This window comes from Primulina tabacum, chromosome 15, assembly GCF_025594145.1.
Source record: "Primulina tabacum isolate GXHZ01 chromosome 15, ASM2559414v2, whole genome shotgun sequence".
Taxonomy (NCBI): Eukaryota; Viridiplantae; Streptophyta; class Magnoliopsida; order Lamiales; family Gesneriaceae; genus Primulina; species Primulina tabacum.
Genome location: NC_134564.1, coordinates 31,040,973 through 31,062,635, shown reverse-complemented (window position 1 = coordinate 31,062,635; position 21,663 = coordinate 31,040,973). Strand labels below are relative to the sequence as shown.

At 33.1% G+C, this 21,663-nt stretch overlaps 2 protein-coding genes across 9 annotated transcripts; one reads left to right on the top strand and one right to left on the bottom strand.

The window, feature by feature from the left end:
* Positions 1–3,481: 3,481 nt before the first annotated feature.
* Positions 3,482–5,922, top strand: LOC142526574 (protein BPS1, chloroplastic-like). 4 transcript variants are annotated; one of them, XM_075631060.1, is made up of 2 exons: positions 3,482–3,616; positions 4,664–5,922. In XM_075631060.1, exon 2 carries the CDS (start codon positions 4,679–4,681, stop codon positions 5,741–5,743), a length of 1,065 nt encoding a protein of 354 aa, XP_075487175.1. In that variant the 5' UTR covers positions 3,482–3,616; positions 4,664–4,678; the 3' UTR covers positions 5,744–5,922. The 4 variants fall into 4 exon arrangements, with proteins under 4 accessions (XP_075487175.1, XP_075487174.1, XP_075487173.1 ...); XM_075631059.1 differs by lacking the exon at positions 3,482–3,616 and adding an exon at positions 3,623–3,766; XM_075631058.1 differs by lacking the exon at positions 3,482–3,616 and adding an exon at positions 4,214–4,426.
* A 1,139-nt stretch (positions 5,923–7,061) lies between these two features.
* LOC142526573 (mechanosensitive ion channel protein 1, mitochondrial-like) lies at positions 7,062–18,483 on the bottom strand. Of its 5 annotated transcripts, none has more exons than XM_075631053.1 (7): positions 18,441–18,483; positions 17,253–18,126; positions 16,898–17,175; positions 15,969–16,069; positions 8,646–8,753; positions 8,025–8,246; positions 7,062–7,331 (listed from the first exon to the last, which is right to left on the bottom strand). In XM_075631053.1, exons 2-7 carry the CDS (start codon positions 18,020–18,022, stop codon positions 7,236–7,238), a joined length of 1,575 nt encoding a protein of 524 aa, XP_075487168.1. In that variant the 5' UTR covers positions 18,023–18,126; positions 18,441–18,483; the 3' UTR covers positions 7,062–7,235. The 5 variants fall into 5 exon arrangements, with proteins under 5 accessions (XP_075487168.1, XP_075487170.1, XP_075487171.1 ...); XM_075631055.1 differs by having other exon boundaries at positions 18,381–18,460; XM_075631056.1 differs by lacking the exon at positions 18,441–18,483 and adding an exon at positions 18,303–18,418.
* Between the last annotated feature and the right edge of the window lie 3,180 nt (positions 18,484–21,663).

Sequence of the window (21,663 nt, the reverse complement as noted above, 5' to 3'; positions counted from 1 at the left end):
TTCACCATATAATAGTGCTTCAAAATAAATGATGAATTTAGACTCCATCGTGGAAGTAGCAAATCACTTTCAAATTGTCAATTTGTCTATACATAATATATATAAGCATATAAGACGTTAGTTACAAGGCCGAATGTTGATGATGTTTAGCGTCTTTTTCAAATTCATGATGAGAGGCACGGCTTCACTGACATGGGCAGCCTCGATTGCATGCACTGGAAATGAAAAAAATTACATAGTTTCTTGGAAAAGCTAGTTTACAAAAAGGACATGGGTCACCAATTATCGTATTTGAAGCGGTCGAGTCTTGAAACTTGTGGATATGACATACATTCTTTGAGTAACCAGTTCACGTAATGATATTAATGTGTAGTACAAATATCTCATATTCAATAACGTCTTGCAAGGAAATTCCCTAGAGATTGATTTCATAGTGAGTGACTCAATATACGAAGGGGTATTTCTAACATATTGGAATATATATGAAATGAACTACTTTCGTGAAGACTTTTTCTTGCTCGGAGAATTCCAAGAGGATGTTGTTTAATGGAAGACAAATGGCTGCAAGAAAAGATGTCGAACAGACATTTGGGTTGCTCCAATCTCAATGGAAATTTTTCAGAGGTCCAGCTCATTATTGATACAAGAAAAAGTTTAAACATATTATTTTAACATGCATTATTTTGCATAAAATAATTGTTGAAAATAGAGGAGATCACGTGACAAATTGATACAACGGTGAAGGTGATGATGACCTCTCACGTCCATGGATCAAATCGAGGATTTAATGATTATCTCCGGTGATATTACAAATTATGTGACAATCAAGTGCATCGCCAATTTCATGCCGACTTAATTGAGTATATTTAGACACAATATAACAGCAATATGTGAATTCCTATTTTACATATTTTGGAACATTTAATTTATATGTTTTTTTTAATTTTATGCAAATGTTATTTTTTTTTCTGTGTTATATTATTTCATTTCAAATTTATAATAAAATTCTAATTTTAAATAAATAACATTCGTAAAATATGATGAAATTATTTTAAATAATAAATATATTTAAAAATATTATTATTATTATTATTATTTATTTTAAGTAATATATATTTAAATATTGTAAATAAAATTGAAAATGAATTTATATAATATAAAATAAGAATAAAGATGAATGAGTGAACATTGAAATTTACGAATAATGAGTGTTAATGTTAAAACAAATGTGAGGAAAAAGGGTATTAATATAATAAGTATGTGACATGTGTACTCCATGTTTTTTGAGGCGATGATGGGTCCCATATACGACTCGAAAATGATGGTTCGATAGGGTGGCATATGGTGACTTGAGATAAGGTCTAGTCACCATACACGTGGCAGTGACTGAGTGATGTGGCAAGTGATTGTGTGCCACTATGACGAGTGAGATGACAGTTACGAGCCATTGGATCAGGATCTGAAGGGTTATGATGAAAGTATGTGATGATTTAAGAGTGGGCGAGATCATGATTGTTGCAAGATGATCGAATGAGCTAGATTAATCTATATCAAGGAGATGAAGTCTGGACCATTGGATCAAGACTGGAGGTTGAGATCTGTCATATCTATGGTTGCTTCCAAATGTTGTTGTCATCCTGAAAAGATGCGATCTGCATCGTTCGATTCAAATGGACCAGATTCAATCTAATCAATGGATGTGATATAATGGTGGCTCACCAATTGGGGTATCATCAACTATTATATTAAGATACGACGGATAAGATTGGATATCATCAAAGAGACAACTAATAGAGAAAAGACCATGCAATCCTTAGAAAAATATAAATAGAACTAGGGATGGGCGCGGGTTGGGTTTTCGGGTACCCGAAATTTCAGGTAACCGACAAGTCGTGTAGTAAATTTACTACTTGACACCAACCCGATCATGTCGGGTACCGAAATTTTTGGGCATTTTCGGGTACTCGGCAGTCGGGTACCTGGAAAAAGAAACATTTTTTTTTAAATTTTTTTAAATTTATTTTTGAAAAAATATATATATTTTTCACATTTCACAAAATATCTTGTCATTATATTAAGTTATGACTAGTCATTATATCATATTATGACTAGTAAATTAAAAAAACACATGTATTTTTCACATTTCACAAAAAATCATGTCATTATATCATATTATGGTTAGTTATTTGTAATTATATAGGGTTATGACTAGCCACAAAAAAATACATGTATTTTTTAATTGAATAAACGGATAGACCCTCCCATAAAGAAAAGTTCAAAAAAAATTGTCGGATACCCAATACCCGATCGGGTATCGGTAAAAACCCGATAATATCAGGTACCCGATACCCGATCGAGTACCCGATACCTGAGAATAAACGTCCACCCCTAAATAGAACCATACTTCATAATGGAATAAGATTAGACTATGAGAAACTCGAAAATACAAATACATTTTCATCCACTGCTTATTGTTGCATGTAATTTTCGTTCTTCATTTCGAAAGTTCAAAAAACATGTTAGAAGTTTGTCACAGTTTTGTGAATATGAGTGTTCATATCACAAAACATAAGTCCTTGCATTTAAGGGAGACTATCGTCGCATTCCATAAACATTGTGTGTGAAACAAGTTCGTAAGATAGAATCCAACTCTAAGATCATCTTACATTATGTTATTGCCTTGTCTCAATAGTTTTACAATATACACTACAACAACATTTTGACAGTTTTATATTTACACCTTTTTTTACACCAACACATGCATATGGTACAAATTTTTATAATTTATATGAGATTATTTTTATGATATACGACAAAAGTCATGTCAAAGTATTTTTTAAAAAAATTATATCAAAGTTTTATACCCACATAAATAGAAATGATAACTTTCTATACGGGTTTAGAATCTCACGAGAAAAACCTTAAACGGGGATGAAGATCTCCGATTTTTTCGGGTTCTAGGATTTTTTTTAAATCCCTGATGTAGTTCAGGGCGGATATAGGATTACTATCCTCGTCCTCGAATCCGTACCAAAAATTATATCAATAATAAAATAATAGTATAATTAGTATCAATAATATAATAATATTAATATTTTTAAAAAATTAATAATAATAATATAATATTGATACTAGTATTAATATTAGTATTATCACTAACAATAATAGATAATAATAAGTTTTGGTTTGAGAAAATCTCTGAGTCCATCATCGTCTTACCATATTAATATTTTTGAAACATAGATTGAGGCGGGGATGAGAGGTTGATCCCGAAATTTTCGAGTTTGGGGATTTCCCGAACCCAAAAAAACGAAGATCGGGACGGATATGAGATGGGGATGGAATTCAAAGACGGTATGGGATGGCAAACCCATCCCGGCCCCACCCCGCGCCACGCCATTGTCATCCCTACGTATTAATGAAAAAACTATGGGCGAAAATGTAATTTAAAGATGTTTTATAAACTAAGGTTTAATGGTTGGTGTAAATAAACTCATGGTACAACTAATATCCAATCATATTGCAGCACGTCTCCCTCTATGACAGACAACAAACCCCATCTTTGCGAAGACTTGGACGAAGTTTCCTAACTTTTCTACGCCTTTCTGAGAATCAGGTTCGTCTCCTCTCCTTATATATGACGTACGTCTATGTATTAATATTAATATGTTTGATTTCTGTGTTTTTACGTTTGTCGTGTGATTTTACTAGACCTGATTTTAAATTTCTGAGTAACGTTCTTATCGGCGCAGATCTGTGAGTTTGGGTAAGGGTTTTTTAGAATATCATTGTTTGTTTATCGACGGAATGATTTTCTTAGATAATTATGTTGAATATTGATAAAAATTAGGATTTCACTTATAAATTTAATTTCGGGAGAATCTAGCGTTGGCCTTTTTGATAGTTGAAGATCTTAATTTTTGGTGTAAATATTTGAATGTAATTTCTTAGTTTCTTTGAAATTTTTTGTACGATGATCTAGAATTTTTGGTAAAGTATTTGAAAAAAATCCTTTATTTTTTGTGAGATTTGTGCGTTGACAATGCTAATCGGTGAAAATCTTATGTTTTTTTGTGAAAATATTCGATGATCATCTTGTTAAGTTCTTGAAGAATTTGTATGCTTACTGACTTTTTAAGTGGTTAATATCTTAAGGTTTTAATTTTTGTAATTATATTTAGAAATTGACGCATAATATCTATATTTCACTGAATTTCTGTAGGCAATTTGAATATTTTATTATAACGTTTAGACCTGTCTTATGAAATTTAGAACACGGTTGTTATTGCTAGCTCAGACCAGCTGTTGGAATTTGACGATTTCTGGGGAATACCCCTGGGCTTTGCGTGTCTTAGTAGAAACATTGATCAGATGCGGTTGAAATATGATGATTTCTGGGGAAGATCCGTCTTTGAGTGTCTTAGTAGTAAGATTGATGATTTCATGCTTAAAGTCTGTATTACCGTCAATGTTTGAAGCTGTAAGATTCTGCTTAATGTGTTTAGGTCATACTGATCCTTGAAACAATACATTTGTTGACTTCTTAGATCTTCATCGGATGTCATCTTTTTCTACGTTTTTCCGCTTTCTTTTCCTTGTAGGATCCAAAGTTTAAAGAACTTGACTTGCTGCATGTAATCGAAGTGTTTCTTTTACTTTGCAGTTAGTTTGTGTGCAAATGAGCCGTGCACAGGAACCACACAGGCCTTTCCTCCCATTTGGAAATCCCTTCCGAATGATTTTGCCGAAAGGCACTCAACTTTCCCCAAAGCTCCTCGCTTTGTTGAATAATTTCGAGGACACATTGGCAACGAGGCTTAAAAAGCTTAAGCCAGCTGATAAGGAAGATGTGCTCCGTGTATCATGGATGATTTCTGCAATGGTAGCCTTGTGTGAAATTCATACTGACATAAAAACTCTTATAACATCACTTGAGCTCCCTGTCTCTGATTGGGAGGATAAGTGGATTGACGTTTACTTGGCCAATAGTGTTAAGTTGCTAGATATATGCATTTCTTTCAGCTCCGAAGTTGCCCGACTGAAACAAGGCCACCTTTATCTCCAGTGTGTTTTGCATAATTTGAGCAGTGCTTCATCTAATCAGTTTGTTCGGGCTCGTTCATCCCTCGACGGATGGAGTATGCATATTGCTTCGAAGAATCCAAGACTTGATAACTGCTTTTCGGTAATGGACAGTCTGGTCAAAATGCTAGATGAACCTAACGTTAAAAACTCTTCAAAGGGAAAGGTTTTAATGCGAGCTATGTATGGAGTCAAGGTTGTAACCCTTTTCATTTGCAGCACTTTTGCAGCTGCATTCTCCGGTTCTCCTAATAAGTTAATAGACCTTCCGGTTCCCGAGTCTTACTTGTGGGCGGGTGAATTTATGGCGATTCAGGAATTCATCAATGCTGAAATAAGAAGCATATATTCCATCAGAAGTTTCACCATATTGAAAGAACTTGAAGCTGTGGACATGAGAGCAAAGAAGTTGTACCCTATTGTGCAAGAAGATGGGGTAGACCGTACTGAAACTGGAGTATTGAAAGAGTCGACCTTGGATTTGAAAAAATCTGTAGATATTTTCTCACAAGGACTTGATCACCTTGCAAAGGAGGTGGACAGGTTCTTCCAGATTGTTTTGACTGGACGTGATGCTTTGATTTCTAACCTTAGGATTGGTGGCGACGCCTTTGACCATGTGCGGGGTAGCAACACTGGAAAAAACCAGATGGTAAGGTAAAACGGAAGGTATAAATCTTCCTTGTATACAAATATGTGTAGTTTAAGGAGTGTTTTTGTTTTCTAGCTCAATATATGTAATATATGGTTGTGCTTTGTGGTACGTTGATGTAATAGTGGTTGACGAAATGTATGGACCCTTATGTAAGGTTAATGGAATGAGTTTGGGATTTTATGTTCTCCGTGGATGTGTTAATTTTTGCATCGGTGGTTTTGTTTTTAGCCTCTATGGTGGAGGATTTTCTCATCTTTCTTCCTTTGCAGCCCCTGGCCCACTCGGCCGGTGAGGAAGGTTTGGGATGCGACTTGATCTGAACAGAGTAATATTCGTGCTTTTGAATTCAAGCTCGAACCCGAATTTTATTGGGTTGAATTGAAGCTGAAGCTGAAGCACTTTGTATGAAATGAATTATTTTTAGTTCTAGCTGAGTGAGTTGGAGTTGAATTTATTTTGTTAGAGTTTAATTTTTTGATATATGAAGCAAAAGTTCATATAAAGTTTTGAGTTTGTGAGTTTCATGTATTTTATATCGATGCTAAAATATTAATAAAATATATGTTAAAAATCATTTAGTTGTGACTTAATGAGGAATATAAATCTTTTGGTTGTTGTTCAGCTCCAGTCATTGTTTAATACAATATATGTAATGTTGAATACGAATAAGTTAATTTATTTGCATATTAGGTCATTCACCCCCAAATGTTCATGTCAAGGACATCCAATGTTTATTTCTAGAGCGAAGAAATTTGCTAATTCTTTGAATAAACGCGTTTTACTTGGTCTACCGAGACTTGAGAATGAAATGTGATATTATAATAGTAAGATTATTGAATTTTAAGACCTTTGCTGATTCTGAAAAGTCGCCTCCCGCAGTCTAAGAACGTTATTTTGTCGTTCAACAATGTTGAACGGACGTGCACTTTTAATGAAACCCACAAACACTAATGACCATGTGATATATTAAGGTCCTGCCTTGTAAAAGAGTAGAATATGGAAAATTCCACGAAATGAGATTCAATTGATCCTTACTTTAACGATGATGATAGGCACCCTTTGAGAGTGCAATGAAAACTTCAGATAAATCATTATTAGAAATAAATAAAGCCCCGGAATTTCGATCCAAGAACCCATAAAAAATCCCATTCCACAGCTACCCAAGATAATCGTCAACTACTTCCCCCACCAAAGTTCAGTCGATACAGTTCGAGATCTCAATATCACGATTATGAGTTTCTCAATATTTTGTTCCCATTGTTTTGATGGATTGACACGCTTTCAGTACAACAAAACCATTGGATTATACAAAAAACGTTAACAATGTCGACAGCAAATTAACTTCATTCACTTCCAAAATAAACTTGCAGAGTCACGAAGTGTTAAATTCCAAATGCTTTGAAGGGTAAAACACACCGACGAATCCAAAATGGTCTTTGTGAAAGACATTATTTTGAGTCTTATGTACAAAATGCCAGAGGATGCAACAACCAGTGTGTCAATGTAGAGTGTTTTCCTGAGTTCTGCCTAATGCAGCGTGTTGTTGGATTATTCGGACAGCCTGCAGAAGAATATCCTGCTCCGCCTCATTGCCCTACAACCATCAACACCGTGAGGACCTTGTCATCAGCTAAACCGAGTTATATATAAAACTAACACATTATGCAAGATCTTGGAATGTATGTACGAAAGGGTATCAGGAGAAATGGAAGAACAACGATGACCATTAAGCGATGTCAATCATTCGAATTAAATAAGAAACTTATAAATTTAAATTAAATGTTAAAAGATTAGAGTCTGGATTCAACCAACTTGACTAATGTTCTTAAAATTTAAAAGATTCGGAGAATGAGAGAATTCAACCATCAGTGAAAACCTATTAGAGTGATACGCGTCTAGAGTCGATCATAGTATCACGGTTCATCAAGAGAACTGAACTAAATATAAAGTTACATAATGACAAAATCCAATGTCACTAGAAGAAATTCATTAAGTTGATTGTGAATCAGAAAAATAATAAAAATCAGAAAAAGCATAATAAGGTTGGGCTGTTTTATAAAGCGAACCCAGCAAAATTCACCGGTGTTTTCAATTTTATAACTATAATAATTTGAAAATATAATCTCTGTAAAGGCTTTCGGAACTACTCTAAAAGTATAGCCAAATCAAAAACAGATAAAAATAGATAAAATCTTGTCCAATCAAGTGGTTATTATGTATGCTTCTTTGTCCAATTAACTTGTTTTCAGATCATAAAATATTTGAAATGACCAAAAAAAGGACATACCACATTTTTGAGATTGCATCCAACGGTCAAAACGGCATATGATCTCTCAATACAAGACAAGAAACAATATGGTGCCTCCTTATCCAAGAACACATTTGGATTAGATCGGAGCATGCTTTTTATATCCTCTGATATCTGGGAAATCTTGTCTAGGTCATCAACTTGTATCGGGATCTTCGTGGACATTGTACGCCATTTGGCCCGTGATTTATTCACAATGACCTATAATTGGCACAAGGATCTAGTTAACCTCTACCGAACAGAAAAATCTTGAACTCCACCATCGACCTTTGCGCTTGCTATATTGACCGAGTAATTTTACAGTTCGCAAAATGTACATCTGGAAACGATTCATAAATGCATGCTAATGCAAAGTGTTAAACATAAGAAGCCGGGGAAGCTGATATTAATAGAAATTCTAATCATGATGTTTTCAAGAATGTGACATAAATGATTCATCAACTACAGCTGTATCCATCAATCAATAATAAAATTTGTTGATGTAGACAAGTCAGATGACTGTTAGGATAATCTCTGGTGGTCATTATATAAACTAAAACAATATCCAAGAAAAAACAAATCAAGTAATTCAACAAACGAAAACGAAATAAATATGCATACCTGACTGGAAAACAGAGAATTCGGGACAATAACTGGAAACTTTTCTGCAGTCAGCAACGATGTAGTAGTAAGACCCATATCTACCACTTGACCTTCCACAGATCCAGCCTGCAAAACAAAGCGCAAAAGGATGAAAGGGATGTTGAAAAAGATGACAGACTATCCGATCTGTAGAATGCAATTGAAGTTTGAGCAATAGGATGCCTGTGGACTCGAGACTGTGAGTCACTAGATGCAAAGTATTTAATTCACTTCCTCCATAGCTCTCAACCACCAGGAAAGGATATGGGTAGCCTGAATTAGTTCTAAAAATGTGAAAAGAACAAAAACTATTCCCTTTTATAGTATTTTGTTTTGTTTTTGACCTTGACAGCAAGGTAATTTTTCAAGACGGAGGGAATGACGGATATTATGCAGGAGGTTCTCTTTTACTACATATTATAAATAATCCGTTGAAATCTCACTTCGAGCATGGAATGAAAATACATACCATCCCCGATAAATCTGCTGGTATGACTTATTCATTTCTTTCTGGAGACTAACAAGCTCGAATCAGGAAAATGTATTGAGATGATTCATGGAACATGGGAAAAAAACCAAAACATGATCACATATCTATTATCTATTATTTATATAAAAGTGTGAGTTTTCATTATTTGTTTACTAAATTGTTTCATGCCTTATTTTTGTCTTTTGGTATAATTATGATTATTTTGTCATTTGCCAATTTAACTTTGACTTTTCTTCTTTCTTTGTTTTTGATTGAGCGATTTAATTCCAAAATTACATCTCGAAGTTCAATCTTTGCATCGCCACTCCCTAAGACAACATCCACTAATTCGAAACTAAAATTTCGACCCAGACGTTTTTGGGATACCGCTAATAACCAACGAATGACAAGTCTTTGTATCGATCATATTTCAATGGAAACTTGATGAGTCGATCCACTTACATGTATTGCTTTTACTGTTATATCGTACTTTTGTAATTTTAATCATTTGTCGGATATTGAACTTAGAATTTTCTTCTTCCTTCATTTTTGGTTGGAAGATTTCAAGCTCGAGGTTCAATCTTTTTATTGTATCTGTTGCTTTAGAGACTTGGAAGTTTTCCGACTTCTAACTGCTGTGAATTTCAAGACCAAGCATCGGGAGGACGATTGGTCGTGCTAAGGAAAGGTATGGACTCTACTACCTTGACTCACCAGACAATCTCAATTTAGTTCAAAAAGATTCTTTCCATTCTGCTTTATCAAATAAAGAGAAAATATGGCTTCAACATCGTAGATTTGGACATTCATCCTTCAAACCTCTCAAAGTCTGTGTTTTTTAACCTACTAGCAAGAAGCACGTGCGATGCACGTAAATATTTATTATTTAATAAAAATTAAAGTTTGATTTTTTAAAAAAATAATTTGAATCATGTTTTTATTTATAGTGGTTTAGTCTTTTGTCATATTAGACGAATAAATTAATTAAAAACTTATATATCTTAATTTCAAAATTGTTTCTCAAATTAAAATTCAAGTCGTTGATTTTATGTTATATAATAAATTATAATGAGCATAATATATAGAATGAATTGAACTGAAACAAAATTTGAAAAAATATATATCTAAGCACCACGTATAAGGTATAAGAACCTAAAAATCAACTAAATTATGGATTTTATAAATGCATAAATAATAATTTATATAAGTGAAGCACACTAAGGACAAATAATTATCAATTTAAAATATTTGTGACTAACTCATCAAAATATTATCAAAACTAATGAAATAATAATATTGATAATAAAATATAACATATAATATTCCATTTAAATATTAGTTAACCTTCTACATAACTTTTTTACCTTTTGCTTTAGAATTATATATCATAGATAAATTAATTTTCATATACATTAGTTAATGAATAATTTTTTAAAAAGTATATAATTTATTTTTTCATTAAGCCATCGATTACGAATTATATATATATTATATTATATTTGTATGTGTTTAGTGATTGTATATTGTTGGGATCACGAAAGAATTTAGATGGGGTTGAATAAACTCTTTAAAAAATATTTGATTTTAAAATTTGTTTTCAAACGTTTTTAGGCGGTTGAAAGATTTTCTCAAACAGTTAAAAATATGAACCACGTGAAAAGTGTGGAAGACGGTTCAATATTTCTAATAATATTTTCAACCGGTTGGCAATCTAAACAACAAGATATAGTTTGAAATGTAAAAACTTGTGAAAAGTAAAGACACGGGAATTTTATGGATGTTCGGAGAAAAACAATAATACGTCACCCCTTCTTCCTCTGTAGGAAGGATTCCACTAAAAAACTTTGTCTGATATATAATTTTTTTTAAAAAAAATGCTACTAAAATATTTAAATTTCTTATTATAACCAACTCTCTTAAATTTTATAGCAGATTCATATTTTATGATATTATTAATATATTAACATTCATAATTATTGATATAAATTCTACTAAATAATTTATTAAATGTTTTACTTCCAATTCTTAGTTAAAAAATCATAAAATATATTAGTATTAAATTTCATATTATTATATTATTATCATGTTATTGTACTATTACATATATAATTATTTTTTCTTATATCTTCTTGTGATACTATAATTTATTACATAGTTAGAAACTACACCAAAATATAATTACATAATTGCATTAAAATCATAAAATAACATGTAGAAAGAAAATTAAAAGGATAAAATATTTAAAATTAGTATAAAGATGGATTATTTGAGAAAATTAATATAGGAGTTACATTTTATTCTTCAAGTGATATAAATTATGACAATCAATATATATTGTAGTGATAATTCATTATCATTTGTTAGACTATTAATTATATATTATGTGGAATAATTAGGCTACTAACTAATTATATATTAGGTGGAATAAATAAAAAATTTTGATATTTCATTTTTACACTTACAACAATTAGAATTTACAAATATATCTTTATTGAATATTTGGATTTGTATTGATGAGAAAGTCATTTTTATCTTTTGACAATTGAAAAACATGGCTAATTATCTACAAATTTGTAGGTATATAGATAAAAAATATATTTTTATCATCAAACATATATTAATTTTTAATGCATAGATTTCTCAAAAATTGTGTAGAAAATTTTCATGCAATTAATCTAACAACACACAATTTAAAGGGATAATAGAAAATTTACGATGAAAAACTTTGTTATTCTTTTTACACTTTTATAAGTATAATAGTTAAATATATATTCTTTTAATAATTTTAATGATTTTTTTAAATTTAAAAAGCTATTCTTTTAATATTTTTTCTAAGAATTATGTATCAAGAAAATGTTATTTAATGATGAGGCATTTATGTCCTATTATTTTTATCTTTACATTACAATAATAACAAGTTTTATTTTGTTCAAGTTTGCACGAATGATATTTTTGTCAACGCATAATCGAAAAACATTGTCCTTTATCCACACTTTTATGGGTATATAGATTTTTTTAAATTTAAAAAGCTATTTTTTCAATATTTTTTCTAAGAATTATGTATCAAGAAAATGTTATTTAATGATGAGGCATTTATGTCCTATTATTTTTATCTTTACATTACAATAATAATAAGTTTTATTTTGTTCAAGTTTGCACGAATGATATTTTTGTCAACGCACAATCGAAAAACATTGTCCTTTATCCACACTTTTATGGGTATATAGATTTTTTTAAATTTAAAAATACATTCTTTTAATATTTTTCTAAGAATTATGTATGAAGAAAATGTTATTTAATGACGAGGCATTTATGTCCTATTAGTTTTATCTTTACATTACAATAATAATAAGTTTTATTTTGTTCAAGTTTGCACGAATGGTATTTTTGTCAATGCACAATCGGAAAACATTGCCCTTTATCCACATTTTTATAGGTATATAGATATAGATATAGATTAAAAATATATTCTTTTAATATTTTTCTAAGAATTATGTATGAAGAAAATGTTATTTAATGACGAGGCATTTATGTCCTATTAGTTTTATCTTTACATTACAATAATAATAAGTTTTATTTTGTTCAAGTTTGCACGAATGGTATTTTTGTCAATGCACAATCGGAAAACATTGCCCTTTATCCACATTTTTATAGGTATATAGATATAGATATAGATTAAAAATATATTCTTTTAATATTTTTCTAAGAATTATGTATGAAGAAAATGTTATTTAATGACGAGGCATTTATGTCCTATTAGTTTTATCTTTACATTACAATAATAATAAGTTTTATTTTGTTCAAGTTTGCACGAAGGATATTTTTGTCAATGCACAATCGGAAAACATTGCCCTTTATCAACACTTTTATAGGTATATAGATATAGATTTAGAGGATTAGATGAGTTTTTTTTTCTTGTGATGTATGTGAATTTGCGAAACATAAGCGTGTATTTTTTTCACAAAGCAATTAAAGATGTTCTACTAATTTTTAACTAGTCCATAGTGATGTGTGAGGTCCCTCTAATGTTACAAACATTTCTGGAGCTCACTGGTTCATCTCTTTAATTGATGATTACGGTCGAATGTGTTGGATTTGTTTGCTCAAAAATAAAACCAATTTAAGTTCTATTATTCCAGTCTCTCACACCGTGATTCAAAACAATTTTGAGGTCAAATCCTCATACTCCACGACAAAATGGACTTGCTGAAAAGAAGAATGACTCCTTGCTTAACATTCCCTAGCTTTTCTTTTTCAACACCATTTACCTAAATCCTATTGGGGGGATGTTTTAACGGCTGCTCATCTTATCAATCGACTCCCTTCTAGAGTCTTAGGCAATAAAAGTCCTCTTGATATGTTGTCAGAGTCATTTCCCAATCTGCACACTAATCAATCAAGTGCCACTAAAAGTGTTCGGGTGTGTCTGTTTTGTTCATGTTCATAGTCCAAGTAGGGGCAAGTTTGATCCTCGAGCACTTAAATGTGTATTTCTGGGGTATCTCTTACCCAAAAAGGCTGTAAGTGCTATCATCCACCTTCTAAGAAAGTATTGTTTCTGCTAATGTTACCTTCCATGAAGCTCAATCCTACATCTCAGCCCCTCATCTTCAGGAGAGCCTTCTCTTGAAGATGAGGATCCATTTACCCTTCCATTCCTAACCAGCAGCTCTTCCCCAAGTGCTGCCTCTCATCAAGCCCCTCAAGAAACCAACTCAGCCCTTAATGAACCCAATCCTCCTAGTCCTCGGACTAATACGACATTGTTTGGTCAGGTATGTCCAAGGCGGACAGCTCCTTCAATCCCTGAAACTGTGCAAGACCAAGACTCCGAACCGAGTGATGGAACTGAGGTGACAAATGAGAACTCCACTACACAAGACAAACATGCAACTGATATACTTATTGCACTTCACAAAGGAACAAGAGAATGCACTAAAAACCCATGCTACCCATTGTCTAATGTTGTCACATTTGACAACTACTCACCATCACATAGCTACTTAGTAAACTTAAATAATATTCATACCCTTCCACCTTATCTGAAGCATTGTCAATGAAAACAGGAAACAAGCCATAGATGAGGAAATGAAAGCATTAGGGAAAAATAACACTTGGGAGATCAATGATTTACCTGTGGGAAATCAGTCAGTAAGGTGTATATAACCAGGTTATATACGGCAAAATATAGATCGGATGACACATTTGAAAGAGATAAGGCAAGATTTGTTTCCAAAGGGTACACACAGTCGTATGGTGTTTCCCCAATTGTAAAAATGAACATTTCAAAATAGTGTTGTCACTTGCAGCAAATTATAGGTGGATATTACAACAATTTGATATTAAAAATACCTTTTTTTGCATGGAAATCTTGGTGAAGATATCTACATGAACATTCCACTCAGATATGAGAAGAATCTGAGAAAGGGACAAGTTTGTGGATTGAAGAAAGCTCTACATGGACTCAAACAGTCCCCAAGAGCGTGATTTGGTTCACTCACGAAGGTCAAGCAATCTATCGGGTACTAAGTCAGCCGTCAGGGTAGCCATACTTTGTTTGTGACACACTTGAAATCAGGGTTAATCGGTACATTAGTTGTCTATGTTGACGACATAATCATTACAGGCGATGATGAAAAAGAGAAGCAGGGCTTCGACAACGATTAACAACAGAATTTGACATCAAAGATCTCGGAAGGTAGAAATAATTCCTTGGTATAGAAGAAGCACATTCGAAGCAAGGAATCTTTATCTCTCAACAGAAATACGTAACTTATTTACTACGAGAGACATGGAAATTAGCTTCTAAGCCTATGAGCACACCCGGAGTTTCATCACAAGCTTGGGGATATCTCAGAGGACGACATGGTGAATAGAGAGAAGTACTAACGTCTTGTAGGAGACTCATTTATCTCTGTCACACAAGACATGACATATCATACACTCTTAGTGTGATTAACCAATTCATACAAAGCTCAAAGGAAGTGCATTGGCATGCTGTTGCCATAATACTCCAATAGCTCAGAGGGAGTCCAGGAAAAGGAATTCTGTTTAAAAAAGTGATGCTATGGAGTTGCCTACACAGATGCAAATTATGCTAGGTCATCATTGACTCTAAATCGACTACGGGATATTGCACCTTTCTTGGATAAAATCTTGTGACTTGTGAAGTAAGAAACAAAATGTTGTAGCAAGGTCAAGCGCATAATCAGAATTTAGAGCTATGGCTCAAGGAATTAGTGAATTGCTTTGGTTGAAGATCATCTTGGAAGATCTAAAAGTGAAGTGGAATGGGCCCATGAGACTTTATTGTGATAAAAAATCAGCAATCAATATTGCTCATAATCCAATGCAGCATAATCGAACAAAGCATATTGAGATCAACATACACTTCATTAAATAAAAGTTGGATAGATGCTTAATTTGTACATCACATGTCTCTACAAACCAGCTAGCAGACATATTCACCGAGGGATTGAATGGGCCCACCATGTCAAGAGATTGTTTCCAAGCTAGGAATGACATATATCTATTCATCAGCTTGAGGGAGAATGTCAAAGAGAAGAGATCAAATCAAAATTGATTTAGTATATCTCTATAATTGAGGATATTGTTATAGTTGATTAAGAAATCAACTAATTTATGAGATTGAATATTCAACTCTATATAGTCTAGGGTTGTCTATATATTAGGTGATTATTGATTGTAATTATCATTACGAAATAATGGAATTTACGTATTTTTACAACCGAAATATTATGTTCTCTTACTCCAACACAACCTGTACGCCAAAAATCCATATATTTTCTAAAACGGCCAAATATTTTACGTACTCTGATTGTGTCTCCAATCGAAAATGGTCGTGATATCTGCACGGTAAGACCACTGAGAACATTCCCAAGTATGTCCCTTGCAGCAAAAGCAGTTGCCACTCCTGATAACATATAAAAGATGGTGCAGTCAGATTTAAATTTATTTATTGACGAGAACAAAATTTTATTCGTAGATATAAATGTTGAATTGAAAGATAAGACATCCTTGAAATCAATCTTCCAAAACTTTCAATTGACATTCCAATTAGAATATGCAGTCTTGACACAAAGAACATACATAATGATCGAGTCAGGTTAACATAGGTCGCCAGCCAATTAATAATGAACTATATAGAGTTTTTCTAAAATCTTCAGTCAATCATGTCCAGAACGAACAATCAGATTTGAACTATTAAAGAACTTATATGATTTGTATAGTACAATTGATTGTTGGAAGAAACCACCAACAAGAACCCCCCCCCCCCCCCCCCCCCCCACACACACACACACACACACAGAGATTGGAAGAACAAAAGAAAGCAAAGGACTAATGGAACCATCCAGCCAGTGGTCTTATTGATAAAACCGTAGCAATTGTCGATCATCTTAATCTGGTAATTGCATCACTTCCGGGCCAAGATATTCTACGAGGTACTCTTTTAAATTAATTATACCTTCTTGATTAAATGTAAACTGGAGACAGGTCATAGTTATTCTGATATGATTCTCGCTGTTGAGATTTCATATCATGGCAAATTCGTCTCAATTTTGTTAACAGTCATTAACAAAGTCGAAACAATAAAATAATCTGGTGACTAAAATAATTTTAATACAAAAAGATGACATATGATCTATGAGCGTTTTATTTTCATAACTCATAAAAAAGTTATTCCTTGAAATATACTCCATATAATTTCTATCATGGACCATTATCACTAACAAAAACTCACCTCCTATGCCTCCTACGGTAATAACTGACTGCACAGCCACTCCACATGCCTCTGCTAAAGCCATAAACCCAACAACAAGGAGTCCAACAGATGAGATTTTGTCCAGAGTTACCAACTTATCCCTGTCGACATGTTCCGTGCTCTTAGTTGCCAAAGCTCGAGTAATAACATTTGTTTTCCAGCGATGCAGGAACCAGACAAGTGAAACAACAAAAGCACTCCTCCAAGCAGGCACGATGTATTGTGAAGCAATAACCGTTGGAGCTACCATTTCACCACTGCGGAAGAAAAGAAGATTAAATCCACTTTTCCTACATAATCAAAAGAACCTCAAACCAAATATAGATACACTAACATTTGCAAAAATGCCATGAACGTGATAAAATATCGAATTGGGTCCTCCATTGCACTCCAAAAGCTTTTCTCATAAGGGACAGAACCCCACAGCGTGTTCCTAGCCAACAAAGCAACCGGATTTTGTATAGAGTATCTGTGAAATCGCATCAAGATACTCGGCAACAACGACCATGCCAGTAAAGTTCCGACCAAAGTTCCGCCTACTGGTACAATAACATCTCTAAGGTAAGGATTGGTATCAAGAAACTTTTGAACATGAGGAGCAGCTTCATCTGACACCGATTTCGCCTTTTCCCCACTATATTTCACAGCTTCAACTGTCGATTGCCATATGTCATTTGCTTTACCAATCCAACCGTCCTGTCCAACACCACCATCAGTCACACTGCTCCCACTTGCACCCGAATTAGGAATAACATTTGAATCACGAGTAATGCTACCTTTACCCCCGCTAGATGAGGAAAACAGCCTATTACTAGCCAAAGAGCTGATCCCTACAAATGAAAAACTACCTCGAAAAAACGAATTCCCCAATAGCTTGTTTCTATAACAAGCATCAAAGTAACCCCCTCTTGAGCACCGTGCAAAAATAGCAGAGTTCAAACACAGTATTCTATAACTATTGCGCTCAAAATTCTTCACATGCCCAGATTCTCTAGTGTGATAACATTTACTTGTGTATGCAAGAGACGTTTTAATATCAAATCCACAATTAGCTTTTGCAGCAGAACATAAAGGTCTCAGCCAAGAAATTCTCACCGCATCCATACAGTAATTTTCGGCAGAATTTTCTACACAGTCAGTTAGTAATCAAAATCTTCACCTAAGCAAAGTCCAAGTCTCAGCACTTTCACATGAATTACACTCCAAATCTGCAATAAGAAAAACAAAGCAAAATCGTGGAGAAGTAAGAAATTTACAAATTCACGTATTACATTAATAACAATAAATCTTACGGAAAAAAGGTTGAATCAAATTAACACACACAAAAACAACAAGAAGAAGAAGAACAATGCTTATGAAAGACCAGCTTTCTAGATTTCAACACCTCAACCAGCTTCTGAACTTTAAATAAGAGAAGAACTATAAATTTTTTTTTGGAGGAAATGAAGAATGTAAAGAACACCTGTGCAGGGAGAAAATTTAAATATTTGGAGAAAGGGACATTCGAAAGAACACCTGTGACCTGTGTAGTTTGCTTGGGTACAGGGGCAAAGCACAGAACAAAGAAAAAATTATATATATAATAAAAATAAAAACAAAGGAAAAAGAAAGATTAAATTCCATCGACGTCCCTAAACTTTCACTTATTAACTTCGGTATTTACCAATCATATTACTCTGTTCCCTGAAATTTAATTTATAACTAATATTCATAATTGCACTCAAGTTCGTTAACTACGTATAATGTACGTGTTTTGCTGCTAGTTTTGATAAAAGTGTGGCTGTGTCATGTGTCTAAGCGACACCACCTGAAAACAATAAAAGAAAATTGACTTCTATATTAAACGACGCAAATTCCTAATTTTGTGGTTCGTTCTAGTCTCTCTAGATTTAGATGTTAAAGAAATGAATGTTTAACAACAAAAAAACATGCAAAATTGATTCGCAAACAACATGAAAATTAATTATATTATTTCGAACGACATTAAACATATCTATAAACTGGAATTGAACAAAACAAAGTGAAATGATCATTTATAAACGCCAGGGCCATGTAGAAAAAATAATGGAAATTAAAAAACATGCATTGACAATATAATAGTTGTTGAAATTTGAGAAACTATTCAATATTAAGTAATCTTTATTATCTTCTTGATATTTGCATATACACCGTGGAATTCGGTAAATAGAAGCTTGTGTGCTGGACATTTGATCTTTTGTTTACTGCCACGGGTGATTAAAATCAGTTGAATTCGAGTTGTCTTTTTGGCCGACTCTTTGTTAAACATGCTGATACAGTTTCAACTGCCCAAAGCGCATTGCCTGATACGTTTAATCATCTTCCTCAGGTAATTCTTTATTTTTCAGAGTCCAATTAGCTTTGTACTTTATATTACGCAAATTGTTGCCTTCGTATTTGTTTGCAGGATCGTATTTTCCTCAAAGCTCAAATGTTGATGTCCAGACTTCCAAGAAAGGCCGAATTGGATCTAAGTTTTATTGAAGCTGACAATTCTACCATTACACCTCGCGTGCTTTCTTTCCCAACAGGTGTTGAACTTTCATTGGCAAAGGTCACTATTGGCCATTTTTTAGGTTTGGATCCCCTTAGCCTTAAAGAATCAAACAAAGTTGTTGTGCTCTCTGCTCTTTTATTGTTTCAAGCAGTTTTATATTTTTCATATTCTTCTACTCGTCAGGCTCTTGGTTCTCTATCTTCGCTTTTTCCCACTTGTCAAGCCACTTCTCAAGAAAGTCTTTGACTTCCAAGATTCAAGAATTCAAAAAAGAGAAGTCTGACATTGATGATTTGGTTGCTGAAAGAGATGCATAATCCCAAGAACTTGAGATGCTAGAGGCTGAATATGAGGCCACTTGAGGGAAAAGGTGAAAGCAAAGGTTGTTCAACGTGAAGCCACTTTGACAGACTTGTTGGAAAAAAGTGAAACTTTGGAAATGTTTATCACTAAGCTTGATCAGGAGGTTTATGACTGTGGGACTAAGTTGGCTGCTCAAAAAGAAGACTTTCAGAACTGGACTTCTACTTTACAAGGGCCTGAACACACTCAAGCCGAGTGTAATGCGAAATGAGAGGAACTTCTCCAACTCAACCTCGATTAGCTAGTGGTTTTTTTATATAAACACTCTTTTTATTCGAGTATTATACTTTTCTCTGGTTCTATTTCAGTTTGTTTGGATGGTTTTTTGTGGCTCAAAAGACCACATTTTGAATTGATGATATATTATTTTCATTGCTAGGCATATAACATCTTTTACTGTACTTAATGTAGGCCGCCATATGGACTGATTTTATTATCTCGATTACTTATTTGTATTACTTTTTAGCTGTTTGATTTTATGCATCATCATCTTACTGGGGGAACTCTGCTGAATTACCTATGATAGCTACAATGATATTATATACCATTGATACATATTTTATGTGGTTAGTGATCTATACTGAATAGCCAATATAATTCTCATACAAGCCACAATGAATTTTAAACAGTCCTTCCTAATTGGGAGAACATTTTCTGAACTCGCGATACTTTGACCCTACATGTTACACTGTTTTCCAGACTATATCTCTTTTGTATAATTCATTGTTCTTTACTCTTTTATTTTAACTACGAGCTACCTTTGATTTTTTTAATAATAAAACAATATAAGTTTGCATACTTAACTTCTGCCTAGCCACCCTTAATGAGGATATTACTACCTTCAATGGTAAAATAGCCATAAGACAATTTAAATTGACCGATTTCAGTTGCACTTCTTTTCGAACTTTGATATACCCATAACGTATCTGACAATAATCTATGCCAATTTATGGGGTTAACTCCATAATCTTTTTCAAGATTTTAATCAAAACTTGGTTTGAAGTCTCGGTTTTTCCATTAGATTGTAGGTAATGAGATGAGGAATTTATCAACTTTACACCATAATCATCTGCAGATTCTTTAACTTTTGATCCTTTGAACATATATAGTTCCTTGATATGAGGTTATTGATTGAGGAATTTTGAATTGATGAATGATATGTTATTTAACGAACTCAATAACATCTTTTTGCTCAACTTTCTTCATGGAAACAACTTCCACATATTTAGTGAAAAATATGTAATCAATATTATAAAAGAGTGGCCTTTTGATGATGATGGATAAATTTTTCCAATTAACTCCATGGTCCATCCTCTAAAAAGCCATGGTTTCACTATTGAATGCCTTTAATGAGCTGTAATCCACACACTTTTTCATGAACTTGTTGCATTATTTAATTGTGTTCTTCTGGAAAGCCTAAGCATCTTAACAACAATTCATCTTCAATATTTCCATACAACTCTCCTTCCACCAAAATATATTTAATTACTCTCATTTATAACCTATATGTCATTTTTCTATATAGGAACTTTATAGTTTCTTTGATCTCATCTCTCCAATATATTGCCAAATCAACATCAATATTGAAATTATCAACTTGTATTCCTTGTTTCAAAGTAGAATGATGATTATTTCTTTGCACCGATACCAACTTGTAGGTGAGGTGAGGATACATTCTCAAGCCAGAGCCAATTTCAGTCAACTCATCAACTTTCCAATTTTCCTGCCTAGATATATGAACAGAAGACACTTCTTCCAAATCATCAATGAGTTGAGAAGCAATTGTATAATATGGTGTCAAAGCAATACTCATACATTTTTATTCCCCGGACATTTGTTTGAGCACGAGTTGAGAATCTCCCACAAT